The 22464-nt window shown below is 46.2% G+C and overlaps 2 protein-coding genes and 1 long non-coding RNA gene across 9 annotated transcripts in view; 2 read left to right on the top strand and 1 right to left on the bottom strand.

Moving 5' to 3' along the window:
- ATP6V1A (ATPase H+ transporting V1 subunit A) overlaps window positions 1–14867 on the top strand; it is a 33629-nt gene extending 18762 nt beyond the window's left edge. For all 5 annotated transcript variants that reach the window (XM_030020844.1, XM_030020846.2, XM_041124753.1 and 2 more), the window contains 9 exons: window positions 563–725; window positions 1952–2060; window positions 2863–2985; window positions 3074–3188; window positions 4297–4360; window positions 5128–5331; window positions 9088–9182; window positions 10418–10589; window positions 12555–14867. In XM_030020844.1, the coding sequence (XP_029876704.1) occupies window positions 563–725; window positions 1952–2060; window positions 2863–2985; window positions 3074–3188; window positions 4297–4360; window positions 5128–5331; window positions 9088–9182; window positions 10418–10589; window positions 12555–12647 (1138 nt within the window). In that variant the 3' untranslated portion in view covers window positions 12648–14867. The remainder of the gene's footprint in view (window positions 1–562; window positions 726–1951; window positions 2061–2862; window positions 2986–3073; window positions 3189–4296; window positions 4361–5127; window positions 5332–9087; window positions 9183–10417; window positions 10590–12554) is intronic.
- Window positions 14868–15007: 140 nt separating this feature from the next.
- DUSP12 (dual specificity phosphatase 12) lies at window positions 15008–19206 on the bottom strand. 3 transcript variants are annotated; one of them, XR_005932789.1, is made up of 7 exons: window positions 18849–19206; window positions 18628–18741; window positions 18426–18544; window positions 18088–18294; window positions 17327–17423; window positions 16427–16618; window positions 15008–15850 (listed from the first exon to the last, which is right to left on the bottom strand). XR_005932789.1 is itself a non-coding variant. In XM_030020847.2 (7 exons), exons 1-7 carry the CDS (start codon window positions 19139–19141, stop codon window positions 15689–15691), a joined length of 1179 nt encoding a protein of 392 aa, XP_029876707.1. In that variant the 5' UTR covers window positions 19142–19195; the 3' UTR covers window positions 15008–15688. The 3 variants fall into 3 exon arrangements, 2 of the variants coding, with proteins under 2 accessions (XP_029876707.1, XP_029876708.1); XM_030020847.2 differs by having other exon boundaries at window positions 16427–16613; window positions 18849–19195; XM_030020848.2 differs by lacking the exon at window positions 18088–18294 and having other exon boundaries at window positions 16427–16613; window positions 18849–19190.
- LOC115344054 lies at window positions 16011–21410 on the top strand. Its single transcript, XR_003924392.1, has 3 exons — window positions 16011–16119; window positions 19986–19988; window positions 21400–21410. It is a non-coding gene; the product is annotated as an uncharacterized LOC115344054 (long non-coding RNA).
- The last annotated feature ends 1054 nt before the right edge of the window (window positions 21411–22464 follow it).

The raw sequence follows: 22464 nt of genomic DNA, 5'->3' as shown, positions 1-22464 counted from the left end.
TCATGCCATATCTACAGAAAGGCTAGAACTTTCAAGCTTGATATCTCCATTTGAACACATAAGTAGGATCTCTTTCCATGGTCTTGAACATGTATAGTTTCCAATGATTTTGGGGTCACCACTTATGAAAACTGTTGCACTTAACTGTAACACCAAACGCTTATTTAAGCAGCTAACTTCTAAGACACTAAATTCAGTAATTTTGGTCCTAAAATATCATGCTGCTTATTCTTACAATGCACAGCTAAGTACAGTTGTTCTTTTCTTAGCATTTGCATTCCATTGGTGCTTCCAGCTGTGAAAACTGCTATGTTTCGAGCCTGGAAGTCTAGCTGTTGTACCAGCATAACTGATGTATTTCAAGGGCAGTAGAAGAAAAGGATAGTTTACTCCCTCAGTCTTTTGGTTTAGTGAAATACCTCTGTGTTTCTCACCCAGAACACTGAATATGACTCCTGTTGCTCTGCTTTTAATTAGGGAGTTTTATTGGAAAACATATTCTGAGAGGGGAGAGAGCTGTTTTCGAGTTCCTTGCAAATCAGAGTCCTTTTTCTTTACTCAGGTGTGTGCAAGGGGGTACAACAGCGATTCCCGGGGCATTTGGTTGTGGGAAGACTGTGATCTCACAGTCTCTCTCAAAATACTCCAACAGTGATGTCATCATTTATGTAGGCTGTGGAGAACGAGGAAATGAAATGTCTGAAGTACTGAGAGATTTCCCTGAGGTTAGTATGGAGAATTCATGGAGAGTAAACCTTCTTGGGAAGACTTGCTATTGTACTGGTATTATAACTGAATAAAATATCATATTGGTAGAGAGTGACTTGAAATTATCTTCTTGCCTCCCTGCTGTAAGTGCTGGCTGTAGTAGCAGAAATCCCTTCTGGCTTGTTCAGGAACGATTTCAGTGGCCCCTCAATAAACATCTGGACAAGTTTTTGGGTGTACCTTCTAACTTGTTTAAAATAAAGCCAAAATTAATGGCAGGGTGTAATTTAGCACAGTTATAAGCAGCTTACCTTTCACTGGTAATGCCTCTTAACTTTTTGAACTTAACCATGCATAGCAAATGCAGCCTCTGTATTTATAGTGTGCAGGGTGGTGACACAACAGTTACCAGATATTAGTTTGACATGTTAGGCTTTGGAATATCTTCTGAAGGAAGTAGAAAATGCCTGTTTTAAAAACAAAAACAACCCCAAAAAACCAAAACAACAGGTTTACTAATCCTTCTACTTGTTGTTATATGTTAGTGAATTAGTTGTGGCACAGTCTTCTGTAAAATATGGGAAAGAAGCCAGATCATCTGAACTGTTAGGTTGGAACTCCACTGTCAGAAAAAAGGAGTGAAAGGCTTGGATGTGTTGATTGATTACAAGATGAGAAAGTCAAGCTGAGGTGGCCATGAGAAAGGTAAATCCCAGGGTATTCGTAAGTGGACTTCTGCACAAATGTCAGGATATGCATTCTGTTGTTCGGGTGCTTATGAGGCTTCACTGGGGTTATGTGTGTGGTTTTATGTCCAGTTGTCAAAGATGAACTTGGATCGGTGTAAATGGGGAAAAAAAGCTCTCTGATTCCTAATGGACTTATGACGGGAGGCTACGATTTTTGGCTCTTCCAGCCTAGTAAGCTGAGAGAGGATAATGTACTTCTTGGTGTGGTGGATTTCTCATTACTTGTTTGAATGGGATCAACAGAGATTTGCCAGTTGCAGAAGATGAGATGAGGCTAAGGCATGTATGTTAAAGAGTTAAGCTGTGTGCAAGCTGGAAGGCAAACCAGCATAGTATCCTGAAATCTTGAATCTAGTCTCTGCTCTTGGTAGAGTAGCTGTGAGGAGAGTATCCTGATACAAGGCGAGTAATACAGTAAAAAAAACAAACAACAAAAAATAAATTAAAAAACCTTGCTACTGTTACCTTTTTTCTTTTCTTTTCTTGCATTTTAGTTAACAATGGAAGTTGATGGCAAGGTAGAAAGCATCATGAAGAGAACAGCTCTGGTAGCAAATACCTCCAACATGCCTGTGGCTGCCAGAGAAGCCTCTATCTATACTGGTAAGATTTACAGGAGGCTGGAAGAGGCTGTGTAGAGCAAGCCATCATACTCTAGTATTTTCAGTTCCTGAGGTGGTCAGTACTGAAAAACCTGCTTAGTTTGAGAAGTCAACCCTTTCAGGCCTTGCCTGCACAAAGTCCTAGTATCTTAATTGAATTGGCTTGCTTGTATATAATTACAATTTCCGAATATTGAGTAAATTTTGCTTATAAGGTGAACTTATTGCACCAGCTCTCATGTAGTTTTTCTCCATGTGTTAATTATGTCAGCTTTTGTTTGCGAATAGCTTTTTGCTGACAAGTACAGCCACCTGATGGGCAGGAAAAATACTCTCTGAGTTGGCAGGCTAGTCTTTCTTTTGCAGCCTCTTAGAGGGTTTTTTAAATTCTTTTTTATGAAAAGTTGTCAGATAATTAAGATAAAACATGACCTTTTCTCACTGTTGTATTCTGGTAGTTTGAAAGGAAAGGAGATGTTTTACAGTAAGAAGAGGCTTTGTTCATGGCTTCAGTGAGGCAAAGAGTAGCATCAGTGACATTGCCATGTCTCTTCAAAGAAATACACGGGAATGTAAGATGAGCCAGAGTGGTTCATAAGCAGAAATGGGGAGGGTGAGAAGAAATAAACAAAAAAAAGACAGCAAGGACATGATCTAGTGGGAAGAAAGAATAACTTTCAGTGTCTATTTCCATCAAAACCTAAACTTAAATAATTTGGCTTATTTGCATCTTAGTGACAACATACAAGCATAGAATTCCTTTCTGAACTGTATCCTGCAACACACTGTTGTCTCTGTTCTAGGAATCACCCTGTCTGAGTATTTCCGGGACATGGGCTACCATGTCAGTATGATGGCAGACTCTACTTCCAGATGGGCCGAGGCCCTCAGAGAAATTTCGGGGCGACTGGCTGAAATGCCAGCTGGTGAGTAGTCTTTTCTCAGTCTAGTCGTGTAAATGCATCCTTTAAACTCTGAGCCTTTGACTCAATTTCTGTGTGTTGGTGTTTGCAGACAGTGGTTATCCAGCCTACCTTGGTGCCCGTCTAGCCTCTTTCTATGAGCGAGCTGGCAGAGTCAAGTGTCTGGGAAATCCTGAAAGGGAAGGCAGCGTCAGCATTGTTGGAGCGTGAGTGTTGCATTTCTTTGCTTTGCATTGGCTGCAGTTTTTCCTCTGTGTTTTTGTATGTCAAAGTGCCTGTTTTTCAGACAAAATGGTCTTCTTGCTCTGTGCAGCTGCAGAACTAAAAATATGTGAATGAATAGGTAGATATTTAGTCTCTGCTCACCCAGAACCGCTGCTAAATTGTGCGTGGGGGCAGAAAGAATGAATGTGGACAGGTAGTTCTGTGAGGTATGGAATCGCAGTCACTTGCAGCAATTGGAGCAAATGGCTCAGGGAAGAATGTCGTTAGAGCTGTCACTGAAAAGTATGTCAAACCATGCTCAGAGCAGGAAAGAAGGGGCAGTTAGAGCGGCAGTGTGTGCACTTGGGGGCATAACGAATTGTGGTTCTCTTGCTTAAATAGAGTAGAATTACAGCATATCTCAAGCTGTGATGGGCTGTGAAAAGCATGTGGTCCCCAGACATTCTTCTAGGCTATGACTTGTGTATCATACTGTGGGCAAAGTGAATTTCCTCCCGACACATTTTCGGGCGAGCCTCTAGCATCTGCAAGAACAGCTAGAGTCCATTGTTCGCTCTGCTTAGTTCTGCTGTCCACAACATACATACACAAATGCATTGTGCTTTTGAGGTTGGAAGTTTTTTTTTTTTAATCTCTGGGAAGGCACATATTAAGGTGTCAAGCCCAAATGAAGTGGTTATTGTATAGGTGGATATCTGAAATAATTTTAAATTGGGATATTGTTTTCTGTAAAGTAACCATTGCACTGTGTTTCATGGTGTCCTATCAGCACGCTTGCTGAATGTGTTCCAGTTGAAATAGGTTTGATAATCCAAGCTGGAGTTACCACCTGGAACTAAAGTGACTGAAATCATACCCTGATACTGTCAATCAGTTACTGATATAACTATATTTCATGGTATGCTTGATGTTACACTTGTGTGGGTATGATCAGACGCTTTCTGCAGTGGAAGCTTGCAATCCGTTACTTGAAATCATGTTGACTTTTCTGGTTTCTGTGATCACTGAGCTGTGCAATCTTATGTTCGGTACTTCAGTTTAAACTGTGAAAGCAATTCTGATAACTTCTCCTTATCGCTTCCTGCTCAGTGTCTCTCCCCCAGGTGGTGATTTCTCTGATCCTGTCACATCTGCTACACTGGGCATTGTTCAGGTACGTCCCACGATGTTGCAGCTCTTCTGTCCACTTCGTTAGACTCAAAATGATTGTGCCTCAGTGCATTTGTGCCAGTGGCTGGGGTCTGAGAGCTTTCATTTGACACAGGCAGCTTTGTAGGGTGCTTTGGAAAATGTTCTAACAGTGTATAAGGTGACCTTATGAGATGGTCTCTGAACTGACATGTTTGAGATCCCTTTGGAATAGGGAGCGAAGGTAGCAATTCCTTCCAATGCTGACTGCTCAGGAATATCTGTGTGCTTCCTGATTGCTGCCCATTGAGCTGCACTCAACTGTGGCTGCTCTCAGCTGAGATGGAAAGTGAACCAATCTTAATAGGTTTGAAACCACAAAAAAATCCTTAGAGCAGCTGACTGGGAGAAGAATGTCTTGCAACTGATTGCAGCCCTGTTTTGGGAAAAGAAGTGGAGACTTATTAGATGTAACTCAATTAGACTCCAGTGTTGACATTGTCTTTGTTATGGCTGACTTCTCCCCCATGAGGAGTCTCAAGCTGAATAAGTCTGAACTCAGCTTAAAAGATGCATCATTTTTTGAGAAGTGTATTTGAAAGTCACTGCTGTAGTTAAATTAACGTAAGGAAGGCTTTCTTTTTTTCTCTCAGGCTTTCATTTGTGATACCCTTTGGCATGTTGCATTTGCTCAAACTTGCTTTCTGTATTGGGTTTTTTTTTTAATTGCCTTCAATTATTTTGGTTCGTTTTTGATTTGGAACACTGGTTGATCTTTCTGCCTTCTGACAGGTTTTCTGGGGCCTGGATAAGAAGCTGGCGCAACGCAAGCACTTCCCCTCTGTCAACTGGCTGATCAGTTATAGCAAATACACGCATGCCCTGGACGAGTACTATGACAAGCATTTTACAGAGTTTGTCCCTCTCAGGACAAAGGCTAAAGAGATCCTACAGGAGGAAGAGGACCTTGCAGAGATTGTGCAGCTTGTGGGGAAGGTGAGTAACCAGCTGTGAGGAAATGTGGTGTCAATGAACCATCCTCCATTTCCTTACTGCTAGTGCAGGCTTTTGACCGTGTTTTTGGCCAGACTTGATGGATACCGCATTGTGCAAAAAAGGCAAATGGTCACTGGGAGGTGTCAGACTCTCCTGCCTCTAACTGTGCTTTATTCCAACTTTCTTACGTGTTGTTGGATTTCTAATGACAAATACTTTTCTAGATTCGATAAACCTTGGCTTGATGCTACTTTTCTCATGTAAATTAGATTGCAGGGCATCTAATGCTGGAGTTAAGAAACTTCACTTGCTTCAGTGTTCTAGTCCTGCTGAAATGCCCTTTGCTGCCACTTACAATAGTACTCCACTGGAAGTAATCTTTGTAAGAGAAACGATGCAAACTGATCTTTACTGTTGAAGCCCTCTGAAGGGTTACAGGTTATTAGAAACCATGTTGCCAGCCGCGGAACAGAGGTGTTGGCATTTACAAGCTGGCCTGTAGAAACAGAAGTGATGTCTGCTTTTTCGAAAAAGTGGAGATTACCTGGTTTCTTTGTGGAAACCTGTGACATGACATATGGCTCCATTTTACAGGCATTCCTTAATTTCCTTCATTCACGTCACTGTTTTGGAGAGAAAGCTGAACAGGAAAATTTCCCTCAAGACCTATCAAAAGGGACCCAGTGAAAACTCTGTGTTTCAGCTTAGCCTGTAAATATAACTGACAGCTGCTTAGCACATACTTGACAGTAATTTCATTCCATGATGTTCGGATGAGCTATGCTGATTTACAAGGTGGTAGTAGCGTGTGGTAACATGTATTAACTACAGTCATTTGGAGGAAGTTTGCTGCTGGTGCTGTCCCTATTCACTGATGTTCTAGCCCAGCCAAGATGAGGCCTTTCACCACCAGATCTTGCCTAGCAGAGCTCTGTTCTTTAGATGTGTCTTTGAAGAAAAGGAGATGTGATATTAGGGCCTTCTGCAGTTTTCTATTTACAAAACCATGTTCTAAAAGACTAGTCTACAGAGCAGGGTAGAATCAGTTCCTTGGTGTGGAAGGGATATTGATAAGCCAGTGCTTGTAACTAGGCATTATTCCCATGATAGAAGTACTGGAACTGGTGATCTTATTCTCAGAGATGTTATCATTAACAGTTTCTTTCAGTCTGGGCTTGGCCAACAACTGCAACAAACCTTTAGAAAGGGGGAATTGTGAAGAAACAATCAGATACTTTTTTTTTTTTTTTTTTTTTCTTTTTAGCTCTGAATTCTGTTACTCTCCTCATGAAAGGTCCAAACTTCCTGTCTGAAAAGCAAGCTGCGGTACTTAAAACTCAATCTGCCCCCTTTAGCAAAAGGACAGTGAAGGTGAAGTGACCTGTGGTGCCAACAGCAGCAGTGTGCAGCAGGGTTGTGCCTGTCCTGCAGAGTACAACAGGCATTGTCATCAACTCCGTTGCTTTTCTTGAATGCCAGACAGGGAAAGCCCATTGGTAGCTGTGGAGGCTAGTATCAAATCCTTAAGATTACTTACTGATCTAGCATGCTGAGATCTAGTTTTTCATCCATGGACATAAGGATTGAGGAAGGTAAAAACGACTTTACCCCTTTATGTAGGAAGGTGATGTTTCAACATACCTCATAGCAGAGCTGTGTGTGTTTTCTGTGTCTGGTGGCTTTTCTATTATCTTAAAGGAAACTTCCTTATCTTGGTTTATCATCAACCAACGAGCAGGGGCTGGTGGGGCATGTGAAGCTCAAGGGCGGCCTTGGCTGCAGTGACCATGAAATGGTGGAGTTCAAGATCCTTAGAGCAGCGAGGAGGGCGCATAGCAAGCTCGCTGCCCTGGACTTCAGGAGAGCAGACTTTGGCCTCTTCAGGGATCTGCTTGGTGGAGTACCAGGGGATACAGCCCTGGAGGGAAGAGGGCCCCGAGAAGGCTGGTTAATATTCAAGGATCACCTTCTCCAAGCTCAGGAATGATACATCCCAACAAAGAGGAAGTCAGGCAAAAATGCAAGGAGGCCTGTGTGGATGAAGAAGGAACTCCTGGACAAACTCAAACACAAAAAGGAAGCCTACAGAGGGTGGAAGCAAGGACAGGTAGCCTGGTAGGAATACAGAGAAATTGTCTGAGCAGCCAGGGTTAAGGTTAGGAAAGCCAAAGCCCCAACAGAATTAAATCTGGCCAGGGAGGTCAAGGGCAACGAGACAAGCTTCTGTAGGTATATTGGTGATAAAAAGAAGACTAGGGAAAATGTGGGCCCTCTCCAGAAGGAAAGGGGAGACCTGGTTACCTGGGACATGGAGAAGGCTGAGGTACTTAACGGCTTTTTTGCCTCAGTCTTCACCAGCAAGTGCTCCAGCCGCACCGTCGAAGTCACAGAAGGCAAAGGCAGGGACTGGGAGAATGAGGAACTGCCCACCATAGCAGAAGATGAGGTTTGAGACCTTATAAGGAACCTGAAGCTGCACAAGTCCATGGGACCTGAGGAGGTGCCTCCTCGGGTCCTGAGGGAACTGGTGGAGGAAGTGGCTAAACCACTAACCATCGTTTTGAGAAGTCATGGCAGTCTGGGGAAGTTCCTAGTGACTGTAAAAGGGGAAACATAACCCTGATTTTTAAAAAGGGAAAAAAAGAACATCCAGGGAACTACAGGCCAGTCACTCTCCCCTCTGTGCCTGGCAAGATCATGGAGCAGATCCTCCTGGAAACTATGCTAGGGCACATGGAAAATAAGGAGGTGACTGGGGACAGCCACTAAGGGCAAATCATGCCTGACATATTTGGTGGCCTTCTACAACGGGGTTACAGTGTTGGTGGATAAGGGAAGAGCAACTGGTGTCATCTGCCTGGACTTGTGCAAAGCGTTTGACACTGTCCTGCACGACGTCCTTGTCTCTAAATTGGAGAGACATGGATTTGACGGATGGACCACTCAGTGGATAAGGAATTGGCCGCACTCAGAGAGTTGCGGTCAACAGCTCAATGTCCAAGTGGAGAGCAGTGACAAGTGGCGTTCCTCAGGGGTCAGTATTGGGACCGGCGCTGTTTAACATCTTTGTCAGCAACATGGACAGTGGGATCGAGCGCACCCTCAGCAAGTTTGCTGACAACACCAAGCTGTGTGGTGCGGTCGACACGCTGGAGGGAAGGGATGCCATCCAGAGGGACCTGGGCAGGCTTGAGAGGTGGGCCCGTGCAAACCTCGTGAAGTTCAACAAGGCTAAGCAGGAGGTCCTGCACGTGGGTCAGGGCAATCCCAAGCACAGATAGAGGCTGGGCTATGAGTGGATTGAGAGCAGTCCTGCAGAGAAGGACTTGGGGGTGTTGGTTGATGAGAAGCTCAACATGACCCAGCAATGTGCGCTCACAGCCCTGAAAGTCTGGAAGCGTTCAAGGCCAGGTTGGATGGGGCTTTGAACAGCCTGGTCTAGTGGAAGGTGTCCCTGCCTGTGGTGGGGAGTTGGAACTAGATGACCTTTAAGGTCTCTTCTAACCCAAACCATTCTATGATCAGATAGACTTGAAGTAGACTTATTGACTGTTTGGCCCATCTTAATTTGGCAATCAATTAAACCAGCTGTTCTACAGCAGGGAGTGATAAATACCCAAAAGACAGAATTCTGCTGGAAGCTATCATAGGAGGGTGGGAAGAAAACAGGTACTGAAAGATAACAGTACTTGGCCAGGGCATACCATGTCCTCATGGACTTGAGTACTAAACTAACAATGTACCTTACTTTTCTAGGCTTCCTTGGCAGAAACAGATAAAATTACCTTGGAGGTTGCCAAGCTGATAAAAGATGACTTCTTGCAACAGAATGGTTATACACCTTATGACAGGTGAGGTCTGACAGGCTACTCTGCCCTCTTGGTCCTATGTAGTCTGGATTTAGACAGCTATCTTATTTGGAAACAAATCAGTGCAGAAATTAATTTTACTCACCATAAACAAATGGAAGAACTGTGCTTAGGTAGGACATCAAACAGTGTATTCACATTGTCTTACCAAAGGCATGCAGACCTTTTCCGAATGCAATCATACCCTTTGAATTTCTCAGGCCCCCATCTATTTATCAGTTAGTCAATATTTCTGCAATAGCCTTTCCTACTGTCCTCCTTAGGAGGAGGAGATGAGGACCACTTTATTTTCACAGTCAACATCCAAAGTCTTCCCGTTTATTCTAGCAATGAACGGAGGACTGCAAGAATCTGCTTTCAGTTACTGTTGCATAATTCTTAAGTTTGATCCATCAAAAAAACTTACTGGACCTTTTCCCTAGTGCAATGCTTATTATCCCTGTCTGCTTTGCTTCTTTCCATGCTATCCTTGTGTTTTAACAGCCTGACAAGGGGCCTTTTGTACTTCATCTCACTCCCCAGCCCAGGTAGATCAGGAGGTTTTGAATACTTCACCACTAAAAATTTAGATGTACATCATTCTGTAACGGTGTGTGCCTTTGATTAGGTTACTAGGGCAGGTATCCTTGTATGCGATAGGGAAGCACAGGAAGTAGCATGATGTAGTGCATAAATAATAATAATGAGGTACCTTCCGTGGCAGTCATCTACCCATTAAAAATGGAGCTTTTTGTGTGTGGAGCGCTCTTGTCATAGAAACACTCTCTTTCCTGTGAGCAAAGAAACTTGCAGAGCTGTCAGGTCATCCCAGGCTGCTTGGAGGAAGCCTCGTCCCATGATGGACAAAACAGGAAGGAGGAATTCCGTTGGCTGCTCTGGTGTGTTTTCCCTTTCTTGTTAGCGTTGGCACAGATTGAAATGTGAGACTTGTACAGCAGTGGTTCCTGTTCTCTCCTGTTTTGCCCAGTGTTTGGGTGCTGCTTCAGAAACCTCACTTCAGGACTATCATCTTAGCCTATGATTCGCCTATTTAAAAATGTGAGACCTATCAGAAGCAGTCTCTCTCCTTTGATGGTATGAATTAAAAATACCTGGAGTAAAGCAGGCTAGCACTCTTTCTGTCAGGTGAGAATTTGGAGTTGTTGTGAAGGCAGGAGCAAAGGCTAGTCCTGTTCCCTGTTCCAAGATACCTGACAGATCCTCTTCTGTTCCATCAGGTTCTGCCCCTTCTATAAAACGGTAGGAATGCTTTCCAATATGATTGCGTTTTATGACATGGCACGCCGTGCTGTAGAAACCACAGCCCAGAGTGACAATAAGATCACGTGGTCCATCATCCGAGAGAACATGAGCGAAATCCTCTTCAGACTTACCTCCATGAAGTTCAAGGTATGTTGTAAGGAACCGGGTTGCACTGCTTTTTGTGAGCTTCCAGGGCCTCTGAAAGGCTGTTACTCAAAGGTGGTCATCAGTTGCCTCAGGTAAAGGTCTATGAACAGAGACTTTTTGCAATCGTTTTGAATCCGCTTAAAGAACTGGTTTTAGTTTGAGCACAGGAACGGTCAGTACAGAAGCCTAGTTGGGTGGTGCTGGCTGCAGAGCCTTGGCAACCCCACCTTCAATAGTCTCTTTTAAGTTACATGTATTCATGGTAATAGTACAAGCACCTTTCCTGGCTGTTTTGGGGTGTTTGTGATACAATTGTGTAAAAAATTGTAACATGTTCTAAGGAGACTATTAGCAGATAAAAGCAGCCTAAAGTTTAAATCCAGGAATGTGCTAAAAAGTGAATGATAGAAATGTTGATCAAGCTGTTTTAAGTAGAAGTTAAGGAAAGAAATGCTAGTCTCCTGCAGTAATACGTGATGTGCCCTGTGTTTGACTTCGGGGCCTGAGGCAGGTGACTAGGAGGAGAGGAAGGGAGGAGTAACTTCACCGTGGGCTAAAGAGAAAAGAAGTGGCTCAGAGCATCTGCTCTGGGTGACTTCAGTAGCCATCTTTTTAGGGTACAGCTCTCCTAAAACTGCTTGGGAGCATGCTGGTGTAGCAGTTACTGGTAGGACAGTAACCTGTGATGCTGGCTGATGGTAAAGTACCTAAGGAATATTCTCTATGAAGTATAATGCTTACTGTGTTATAACTCTTACAGGCCAATATTGCAAATCTTTCACGAACAAGTACCATAAGATAAAATTATGTTTAAAACTAAGTGTTCTGGCGTGCCAGTGTATTCTGTTCCTGCAAGGTACTGGCTCGTTTCTGCAGTAAGCAGATCCCTAGTATATATTCTCAAAGAATCAAGAACATAAGATACACCTGGGGACATGAGCTGCTTTGAGAGCTGGTTATATAGAGATAGGGGAAGTAATATGCTTTTTATGAACCCTGGCCATCAGAAGACACCTGGCATACAGGAGAGTGGTGGACAGCGTGGCTGAAAAAGGGAATCCAGAGGGTGAATACATGTTAAGTGGAGCCGGCCCTCTAACACAGTAATAGTTACGAAAGGAAAATTCTATTTCCTGGGTAACAGTCTAAAAGGTGTGAGAATTTAAATGTCCTGCATCCTGCGGTCTGTGTACTTTGGAGAGACAATGAAGGAGCAATGCATCCACACATGTAAGTCCTCTGTGTTTCCCAAGAGCTGCGCTGACCCAAAGGAGCGTAGTGCTGAGAGGGGAATGCTGAAGACATTGAACAGATTGCACAGCTTGGCAGTTAATGCTTCTTGCAGGGAAGGCCTCCCAGCCTCAGAGCAAAGCTGATAGTTACTTTTTTTTTTTTTTGCCCTTGTCTTTCATGAAAAGTATTCTGAGAAAATGAAGCTGTACAAAATTGTTCTTGAGCTTTTTATGATTTCACAGTAAGATTTTAATTGGAACTGAGTGAACTCTGAATGATGGCAAAGTAACTCTTGCACTTATAGGGGATGCACCCCAAAAAGTAGAGCAGAGCATTTCTGAGTCACAAAGATCTTTACTCTGTTGGGTTTGGGGATAGGAGCTGGTATTAATCACTGCAGCTCTTGAATCACACAGCATTAACAGAGACCCTCAGTACTACTGAATCCTTTCCAAATCAGTTGCTTTTCAATAAAGTAACCGCTGCTCACAAAAAAAATTTCTGTCCAGTATCCATTCTGCCTGCTCACTGAACGTGGAAAGAGGATGAGATTTAAACCTCATGGCTGTTGGCGAGACAGACAGGAGGCGGAGATGGAGCTGTAACGCCTGCGCTGCAGTTAGCAAGTGTTAATCCTGAGGTCGAGAAATTACAGCACTGGCAAAGCAGGGCTGCCTTGAGTACCCGAGGCTTTTCCTGACGGATCTGTTTGTTTGCGGTGTTGTCTTTCAGGACCCTGTCAAAGATGGTGAAACAAAAATCAAGGCGGACTATGCTCAGCTGTTTGAGGATATGCAGAATGCATTTCGCAGTCTGGAAGACTAGACTCGACCTCTGTGACCACTCCAGTTTGTCCTCTCAATTCCTCATCTCAACTCCTCTGCTTCCCTACCTTACAAGAATGATGCAACAGTACTTGAGTTGATAAATACCCCTATGTTTTCCCTGTTCATACTCGGAGAGTGTCCTTACAAAACATTCCTCTTAGTTTGTGTTTGGCATTGCTTTGTGTGTGTCTGAAACGGTGAGTGATGTGTGAATGGGCCTGGCTGAGTGAGGAAATGCTGTTGTACACTTCTGGGGTGGGAAAAATTTCACCTTGCCTCTCCCAGCTCTCTTGGTAACCGGTCTTTCACCTGGGGCTGTAACCAGTTGAGCTGTACCGGCAGAGGAGGTGTAGATCTTAATGCAGTCACACGGTACGTTCCGAGCTGGCAGTGGTAAGGGCATTTACATCTGGCACTTTGCTAAGTGACTATCATGACGTAGAACTCCCTATTCTCGAACAGAATTTTTGACCACATTCTGATGATATGTTGATAAAACCAAAAATTCTTCGCTACTCTGTCCCTTCTGCAACCCTCAGCTGAGCCTGTTGGTATTGAAATGTGGTAGTTCTGGATCTCTCCAAGAAGGGACTAGCTAGAAGATGAGCACGTACAAGCCACCAGTATACTTCTGTATGCTGGAGAAACAGAATTTTATTTTCCTACTTAATACAGATAGGACTGTTGGACTTGGCATCAGCTAAAATCAAAGCCATAGGTGCTCGGCTTCCAGCAGAATTTTACCTTCTTGCCTTCCACTCACCCCGTAACATTTCCCGACACTCAGCTGCTTTAATTTGTGAAGTTTGACTGCTGCTGTGTACCGCAGGACATTAGATAGCAAGTTATGGTGATGCCACGTGTGCAGACCAGGAACACAGTCCTTCCTCGGCGGTGCTCTTGTCTGCCGGTGCAGTTGCCTCCCAGTGCAACGCCCCGGACGTGCTAAGGAAAGGAAAGCGTGTGCTTAGCCTTCCTCCTCCACCTGTGCTCACGCGGCCTGTCTGGCCGTGGCACAGAAGGTCCCCAGTTCTCGTGTAGGAGGAATGTATGATGCTAAACTGGGGGCGGGGGATGAACGGGGGAAGGCTGACAAGTACAAAATGTATTTACTCCTGCCTTCTTGATTATGATGCAAGAGAAACCAGTGACTGTCTTCTGCTCTGTGCTCTGGAAGCACTCTGTCAAGCAGCTGAAACTGCTGTGTCTTGGGCTCGTTTATTGGCAAAACTAGTATGAGATGAGGCATGAGCATAGAGCGGCCTTTCTGTCCAACTCCAGGAGCCCAGCACTCCATACCATTGCTGCCGTGAGAGAGAGAGAGAGACGCTGGCATCCTCTCCAGTCTCTCCCTCTCGCTTGTGTCAGGTGGCATCCGTGCTGCTCAGTTGTGCAGCTCTCTGTGCCCAGCTGGGTTCCAGCTGACGTCTGCTGCTTTGTTACGGTCACGAAACGGTAACTGTTGTCGGTGACACCGTGGCAGTGGCGTGGCTATGTAAGCGTTAATTCTGCACTGAAGTATTTCCACCGGCTGCCAGCTTTGAACAGTAGTGATGCAAAGGGATCTCGTGCTACGGACCAAATGCTGCCACTTCCATTATGGTATCAACTCGCTGTTTGTCAGGGGAGAGCCTGGTTGGAAACTTAAAGGGATTAACAATTTTTGGTTCTCCCCAAAGAAGCTACTCCTCCAGCTGATACTCTGGTAGTGAATGGTTTAAGTTTACAGCTCACTAAACTTTTGGTGTATGCTGCTTATTTTACCAATGAGCATGTGTGAATGAGTAGTCACTGTCAAAGCCCTTGCTGATTCCTCATCGTTCGTACCCTTCACCACTGTACTATGTAGCATTTCATGCTAGAAACCAGATGTTCTTATCTCTTTAAATAGAGGATGTTATAAACTTTACAGAAGATGTCTAAGATAATGCAGTTCTAATATTTATTGTGCTGTACCTGGCCCTGAAGTGTGACCAGTTCAAACAGTTTCATATATATTTTTGTCTTTTTTGTTTTGTGTCTGTTTTCAGTGTTGAGATTCAGATGTTCACTGTCCTGCAAGTCTTCCCCCACAGCTGTGGGAGGAATTAAAAGATGGGCAGAACCCCACCACCTACTTTATCTTGTATATTTCATAATGTATGTTGCTGGAAATTGTGTAAAAAAAGAAATTTAAAAAAATTGTTGAAGTCAATGAAAATAAAATTGATTTAAAGTAGGTCTTATCTGTCCTGTTTTCTTATGTCAAACCAAACCTGTGCCATAGTGGTGTACACAGCATGCCATCAGGAAAGCTCACAGCTTGCTTAAAATCTTACTTCATCATTTTAGGGATTTCTTTGAACCTGTAAGCAGCAATTTGGCAGGGACACTTTACTTCAGTTCTCCTATTCCAGTACAGCTTGCATAATCTCCTCAGATATTACATAAAAGTTACAATGTAGTAAATATTCTTGTGGCGGATATTTTTAGGACTACTTTTATTACAATGAAAGTATAACTGTAAACTTCCCTTTCACTGCTAGTAGCTGCCATGCATGCTCATGCAACAATTGTAATTGTACCATTTTATGGCACTTGGCCAAGCCTTAAAATATTTCCTTGCCGCGTACCTCATGATGTGGAATGCACCTCCTACAATCTCAGCTGCCTGCTTCAGACAAACCACTTGGAACTTTGGATCGGAAGACAAGCAGCACTGCTGGCCACAGCCTGAAAGTAACATGTTGGCATTCCTTTTAAATAAGGAGTCGAGACCTTCTCTAAATAGCAACAGATGAAGTGAGAATATGCTAAAAACATGACATTCGGGTATTTTTGTACATATTTGACCACTGTGTAACACCTCTTTGAAGGAATTATTTTGCTCTTTTATATATTATATATATTAGAGATACAGCAAGCTCGAATAGAGCAGATGTTCCAAGTAATCCCACTGCATTACAAAGAGGTGGAAGTCACAAGCTCGCTCCTGGCAACCATGGACTAGCCAGCAGTTCTCTGCAGACCTTAAGAAACCCATCGAGAGAAGCGACGAGTTCAGGTTTTGGCAGTTTGGAAGTTACCACCTGGCAGCGTCCTCACTTCGTCCACTCGGCTTTTGTGGATCTGGAAGGCAGGCGTCACCCAGCGGCCACAGGAACACTGCTCACCCCGCCAGCTGAAGGAGCCCAGCTTCGACGTGCATTTCGGACACAGAAGCTGCAAGAAAAACAGACGACCCAGTCTAAAGCACACGCGGATGCAGGGCTATTTAAAAGGTACTTCTGGGGTACATTCAATTGTGGCAACCTGCGCTGAGCCAGCTCCTTCCCTTGTCACGCTCCACAGAAGGTAAATGGGCTGAAAAATGGGCAAAAAAGCTAAACTGGCATGGCTGCGTAGCCCCGGGCTGTGCTGGGCCAGCTGTGCTGGCAGAAGGGAAGGGATATGGAAATGCAGTTGCTCAGACCCGCTGTGGTTCCGGGACAGTCAGCCGGAGACCACAACAGGTTTTCTAAGTCCCGCAAACTCTTTTCTCATACTAAAAACAAACAGCAGATAAACCCTGTCCCACACTCTGGCTCGTGTTCTCAGTCCAACGAGATCACCAGCTCATTTCCTTATAAAAGGCTATTTAACATTTAAGAACCTGTTCATAAGCTGCAAAATTCACACCAGAAAGGCTGGGAGACCTAGGTCTTCACGTGGGGGCTTTCACATCAGGAAACAGAAACAGTTTGTTCTGCCTTTGCAAAAAAACAACATCCAAAAAATAAAGCACGTGCTCCCCTTCACCTGTCCTTCCATTACTCCGAGCAACGCTGGCTCCATCCACTGCACAGGCTCGGTGAAGTAAGAGGTACACTTTTCGCGGCTATCGCCACAGAGCTGAGCAGAGTCTGTTATCCTCTTGTGGGCAAAGGCTGTCGGTCCGCTTCCTTCCACGTGGGACAAAATGCTGGAACCACGGAACAGAGCGCGCCTGCCCTCCGTGACAAACGGGGGAAAAAAAAGAAGTAAAATAGTTGGTTTTTTACTGGGAAAACCTACAGACAATAGAAAGCAGGGACATGGACCTCTTGACAGTGAGTGAGTGAACAGGATTACAAATCCTACATTTTTTTAATTTAGTCTAAAAGTCTAACAAATCTAATGATTTGTGTCGGTTTGGGCTCTGCCCCACAGCTATATGCCGCCTTTTATATAGATCTATTTTCAAACAATTCCTGCCTACTAAAACTTTAACTCTACACTCACATACTTGAAGAAACCTACAGCTGGGAAATAGCAGGATTATTCAATTTCACTTTAAGCAATCCATAAAAGGTAGTTAAAATGCAGTAAACCCCAAAATCTACCAGAAGCTGCTTCTGGAGAAACCGATTGTCAAAAACAAACTAGAAGTTACAGTTTCAGAGCAAGCAACTTCACAGAGCCAAGCAGAATTATGCCTGCCTACAGAACACAGCAGGTTAGGCTGCACAAGTGCTGCACAACTTCAAGGAACAAAAAGGTTTGTATTTCATAAGATACTTTTATTTGTCTGATTTTTTGTGGCACACATGGTATGGTACTTTGGCAAGAGCTCATCCCTGTCCTGACAATAATGACACGCCCATTGATTTACCTGGGCTATTTTTCTCTTGGGTCAATTTCAAAATGACATTTTATGGAGAAATAGAAAAGGTTCAGTACCTGCATTTCCTGCACCTGTAGAGAACCTCTGTGTTCGGAGTTTGACATATATTGGTTGGATCAACAGCAAAGACTTCTCGGGGCAAGTCTTGAAGTTCTGCAGAGGGAGGTCAGTACCAAGTTGTGAATCAGATCAACGCAGTCACGCTGCCATTTCCATGGGACAAGACAGCACTGCGCCTCTGCCCCAGTCACAGCATGCAGAAGCCACATTCTTTGCATTCATTTGCCCACTCACCAATTCCATTAGATAAGCTAAAAATGAAAGAGCCTCATCCCACCACACCTAAGATCGGGATTTGCTTAATGCAAGGAACTGGGATCTAGACTTTGGCCTCAGCAATGGTAAAATAGTTGCCTTTTGCTTTATGTTCTTACTTAAAGAGAAAGTAAAGGCAGAGGAGGAGTTAGAACTGTTCTGCCAATCTTTTAGTGCGCACAATACAGAAAGTCAGCTTGTGAATGGGAACTGCTAAGGAGAGTGATGCATGAAGGGAGAGAGCGCTGTCACGCTGAATATGCAACACAGATCTTGCAAAAAAGCTACGGGTTATTATTTCATTATAAAATTACGCATACGCACACATATCTACTACAGTCACTCTTTGGCAAATTAAAGTATGAAAATTTACTTCATGCCTTGATTTCAACTTCATCTCAGTTTTGCACTTGCTATTTTTTTACTTTCGTCGACTTCTTTTTAGAGGATGTTAAGTTTGCTTAGCCAGGTACATAAAAATCAGGAAACTTCTCAAACTGACCTTTACCATTTCTGCGTTTTGCTAAAGAGAACAGTTCCTTACGGATCTTATTTCTCAGGCATCTCTCAAAGACACTTTTTTCCCCCACCGATGAGCAGCAATTCTCTAGGGCCGGTACGAACGTTTGGCTAGCCAACTCAAGGCTCGGCTGCTCCGAGGGCGATACTCGAAGCCAACCTCCTCTGACACGGCCTTCTGCGTTCATTTCTAGGACAGACCGGTCCCTCCCGGGACCACCCTCCTTAGGAAACTGCCCCAAGCTTCGCTCCCAGCACCCACCCCGGCTCAAGGCCGGTGCTCCCCGTGCCCAGCTCGGCCCCCGCCGCTCCCCAACTCACCGGGGTACCTCTCCGTGAGCATCTGCAGCCGGTACCGCTTGTAGAAGGCGCTGCTGCTGTCTACGGCGCAGCCCATGGCTTCGTAGAGCTTCAGCTGCCCTTGGAAACCCGGGTTCACCCTGCGGCGGAGGGCGAGAGGAGAGCGGGGTGAGGAGGCGCCGGGCCCGGAACGGAGGACGGCGGGCAGGGGCCGGGGACCCACTCGGCGTCGGGTTTGGCGGTCCTGACGACGGCGTAAGCCTCCTCCCAGCCGAGTCCCTCCTTCTTCATGAGGTAGGCGGTCACCACGGCCACGCTGCGGCTCACCCCGGCCCGGCTGCAAGGCAAGGACAGGACAGGAAAGGAAAGGACGGGCCGGCCGTAGAGGAACGTCTCCCGGGGGGACGGGACACACGACGGCCGGCCCGCCGCCCCGGCCCTCACCAGCGGACGAGGACGGCGCCGCCGTCCGCCCTCGCCGCGTCGATGAAGGCGGCGCAGTCGTCCAGGCGGCTCAGCAGGTCGGCGCCGGGCTCGTCCCGCGCCCGGACGTGCATGGCCCGCATCCCCGGCGGCGGTTCCTCCTCCTCCTCCGCCTCCACCGTTAGCACCGCCACCACCCCCGCCGCCGACAGCGACTCCGGGGACGAGCACGATTCCGCGCCGCCCACGTAGAGCCCCGGTAGGACCGGCACCATCCCGCCGCCGCCGCCCCGGCAACCGGGAACCACCGACATGGCGGCGGAGCCGCCGCGGCTGAGCGGGGTGCCGCCCCCAAGATGGCGGCGCAGCCGCCGCCGCCGCTCCCAAGATGGCGGCTGCCGAGGGTCGGTGTTGCCATGGCGACGGCGGGGCCGGCCTTGTCGATGGCGGCTGTGGCCGTTCCTGCTGGGAACCGGGGCAGGCCGGCGGCCTTGACCGGCAGGAGAAACCTGGGAAGTGATGTCCGGGCACCGCTTGCTTTTCCCTTTACTTATTTAAGTCACGATTTCCATAAAAATCCTCGCACATCTGTGAGTACCGGGGCAATGCTCTCCCCTCCCCATCCGCAAGTGTCTGGCTCGCCTCGTCCTTGTTAAAGTCGAGGGGTCTCCCACCTCCCTGTCCTGTCTGCTTACAAGCGCTCAGAAAACAAGTACATACCACTAAAGAATCTCCCAATACGTTGTTATTAAAATCCCATTATTTTTTAAGTTAATCTTGTGGGTTTGAGGCCCCCGTTTGCTCCCATGTGTGTGGTTTGCATTGACAATTTTATTTTTTTTTTGGAGATGAGGTAGAAACGGCTCTCTGACACTCTCAGAGTGGTTTTCTAGTAACTGCACGGAGTCAGTGGGCTGCTCTTTTGAGACGAGTGCCAGGAGTTTGCTTCACTGCAGCCTCCTGGGTGTTCGAACAGATACAGACAGATCAGAGGTGAGCACAGCGACCACAGGAAAACCCAACGTCCCAGCTTCCAAATCCGATTTCTGCTATCCTTACCCCTCAGAGTCGTCCTGCGATGCCAATGGCAAGCGTGGTGCGGAAAGGAGGCCTAGAGGAGCGGTTACCTGGGAAGCCACGCCGGGATCCAGATTCCAGGTTGTGAATCACCGGCTTGGAGATTAAAACCAAACAGCGGGGCTGTGAGGAGCCTTCCCTTACTGTGCGATCCCTGGCTGCTTTGTAGGGCGGTCACCGCGAGCGGGATTCTCCGTCTGAGCCGAGTTTCCCTACGGGAAAGCAAGCACATGGAAAGTCTGCTGGGAAAGGCATCAGCTTGCTGCTACGGTCTGTTACGTGGCCGCATCCACCTAAGTGGGAGCGCAGTCAGCACGCAGAAGAAAGCTGACAGCAGTTGGCCCTAACTCTTTCTAGATTGAGGCTTCTCATTCAGGACTCAAACTGCAAGAACCTTTTTAATGTCACAGGTTATGAACTGGTTACACTTCCCATTTCAACCTAAACTGGAAGCCAGGCCAAATAATTCCTTACTGGCCTCGTTTGCAACGTCTGAATAGGCTCTTGCCACTGAAAATCAAATGTCTGGCCCGGCTTGAAAACTGCCCCGCTCCTCTGTTTTATAGTAGCTCTCATGCAATGAGTAGATTTTGAACTGCAAAACGTGGATTGTAACTAAATCCAGATTTCTATTCTGATCTCTTACCATTAACTGAGCTATGACTTGCATCCAGCACTGAAATCTGATGCAGCGTAGACAAGAGGCATCATATCTTCTGATAATTCCAAGGTTTGTTACATGTGACACCACTGAAGACTATGGCACAGCCACTTTTTTTCTGCCCATCATAAGGTTCAGGTCTCTTCTATGGCGAAAGGAGACAGAACACTTGCTTTTCCTCCCGTAGATAAGGACACTCTCCCTTAGCTCTTAGCAGGACGCCTGTGCAAAACATTACCACCCAACACATGACCAGACACAGCTTTTCCTTCTTGTCTCCAGAGACGCCAACACTTCGCTTCCTCCTCAAGCCTTTTTGTCCAAAGGGATCTCTACCACGTAGCTGCAAGTTTTCCCCAGCATAGGCCGGACTTTGCAGGTTTCTGAGCAAGAGGTAAAATGTCAGATTTCATTAGAAAGAGCTATGGTAAAGCTATCGCCTCATGTGGGATGCGTAACCTTACCCTACCTCCCCTGTATGAGTTAAGAGAGCCTGAAAGTGCTGATTATCTGTCGCTGGGAGGACTGTTGTAGCGCAGCTCTGTAAGAGACAGCTGTGGGCAAAACTGTTGCAAAAAAGGTCTGCAAGGGCCTCTTGGATCCTTGCAGGATGTCAGCTGGCCGCGGAGGAGGTGAGACCGACGGTCGCCTCGGACTTGATAAGGTGAGACGGAAACCTGGTGGGAAGGGAGATTGCTATCCCCTTCCCGCCGGAGAGGCGGATGGAGCTGGGGTAGCGGGGAGCTGCTGTCACGCCGCAGAAGGGATGGGCCACCACAGAGATCCTGCTCGTCAAGGACTCCCTCGCCAGTGCCAGCAGGGAGCACGCACCAGTTGCCAGACTCGCTGGGAGATGGACAGTGGGACAGCGGCTTCCAGAGCTGTACAGTTTCCATGCGGTGCTGGTGGCCCACCGAGCAGGCTAAGATGGCTCTTTGTAGTTGAGATGGGCCCCAAGGCTTTTGAGAGGGCCAGTCCACCGCAGCTTAAAGTTTGCCATCATCCTGCCTCATCTCTCGTGCTTGCCCTAGCGCCTGTGTGATTGTGTGGCGGCCCGGCTGGCAAGCTGCCCCAGCCAAAGGCAGATCCCCTCTTTGGATGGATTAGTTTTAAATGGCATAAACCTGACCCAAAGGAAAGAGTGTGACGGTGCATCTGAGGATGAAGAGTCTCTGACAGCTCTCGTTTAGATTATTCTAAGCTATGGAACTGCATTACCTGTGCAAAACCTCCTTTCCAGTTGCCATTGCCACCAGCTAGAAATAAAGGGCCTACTGAAAAAGTCTTGAAGAATTCATACAAGTTTTCGATAACAGCCCCTATAATCTAGCGGGAAAAAAGCATACTGAAAAGAAAGACAGGTGGAAATTAAAACCAGAACAAACTGTGTGTGGACCTTTAGCCATGAAAGCAGTTAACAACTGCAGCAAACTACCGTGGGGAAGCACTGGGTTATCCGTGTCAAGCAATTTGAAGAAAGTCTGCAGGCAAGTGCATGTTATTGAACGAGCTATGAATTTTACAGCAGGATTATATTATACAGGGATTATACAAGTACTAAAAGATGGTCAATCATCTCTGTTAGCCTTCAAATCTGTGAATTTGCAGGGGCAAATTTAGTTGCCTCTGCAGCTAAAACCAGTGGCAGAGTCAAGAGGCAGAGCTCGCAGATGCAGACTCCCAGGGGGTTGGTCCAGTCGCGGTGTGACCACTACACTCCTCCACACTGGTTCCTAGAGCCTTGGATGATGAGGGAACGTGAAAAAGATGTGATTTCAAAGTGAAAACCTGTAGTGGGGGAAATCCATGGGGCAGAGCCCACCGGCAGCTCGGCACTGAAGAGCTTCGCATGACTGAGGCTGCACTCCCTAAGCAACCTCGCTCTTTCTCTGTACTCCC

Source organism: Aquila chrysaetos, chromosome 7, assembly GCF_900496995.4.
Source record: "Aquila chrysaetos chrysaetos chromosome 7, bAquChr1.4, whole genome shotgun sequence".
Classification (NCBI taxonomy): domain Eukaryota; kingdom Metazoa; phylum Chordata; class Aves; order Accipitriformes; family Accipitridae; genus Aquila; species Aquila chrysaetos.
Note: the sequence above shows the minus strand (reverse complement) of the source record. Positions and strands in the feature narration are given on the sequence as shown.

Bases quoted from the DNA above. Each gene is read 5' to 3' on its own strand.
- DUSP12 (XM_030020847.2), bottom strand. From the start codon at position 19,141: ATGTCGGTGGTTCCCGGTTGCCGGGGCGGCGGCGGCGGGATGGTGCCG. The intron at 18,295-18,425 runs GTGAGTTGGGGA...GGTCTGTCCTAG, and splicing joins GCTCACGGAGAGGTACCCCG to AAATGAACGCAGAAGGCCGT. The intron at 16,614-17,326 runs GTACTGAACCTT...CACGGAGGGCAG, and splicing joins TACAGGTGCAGGAAATGCAG to GCGCGCTCTGTTCCGTGGTT.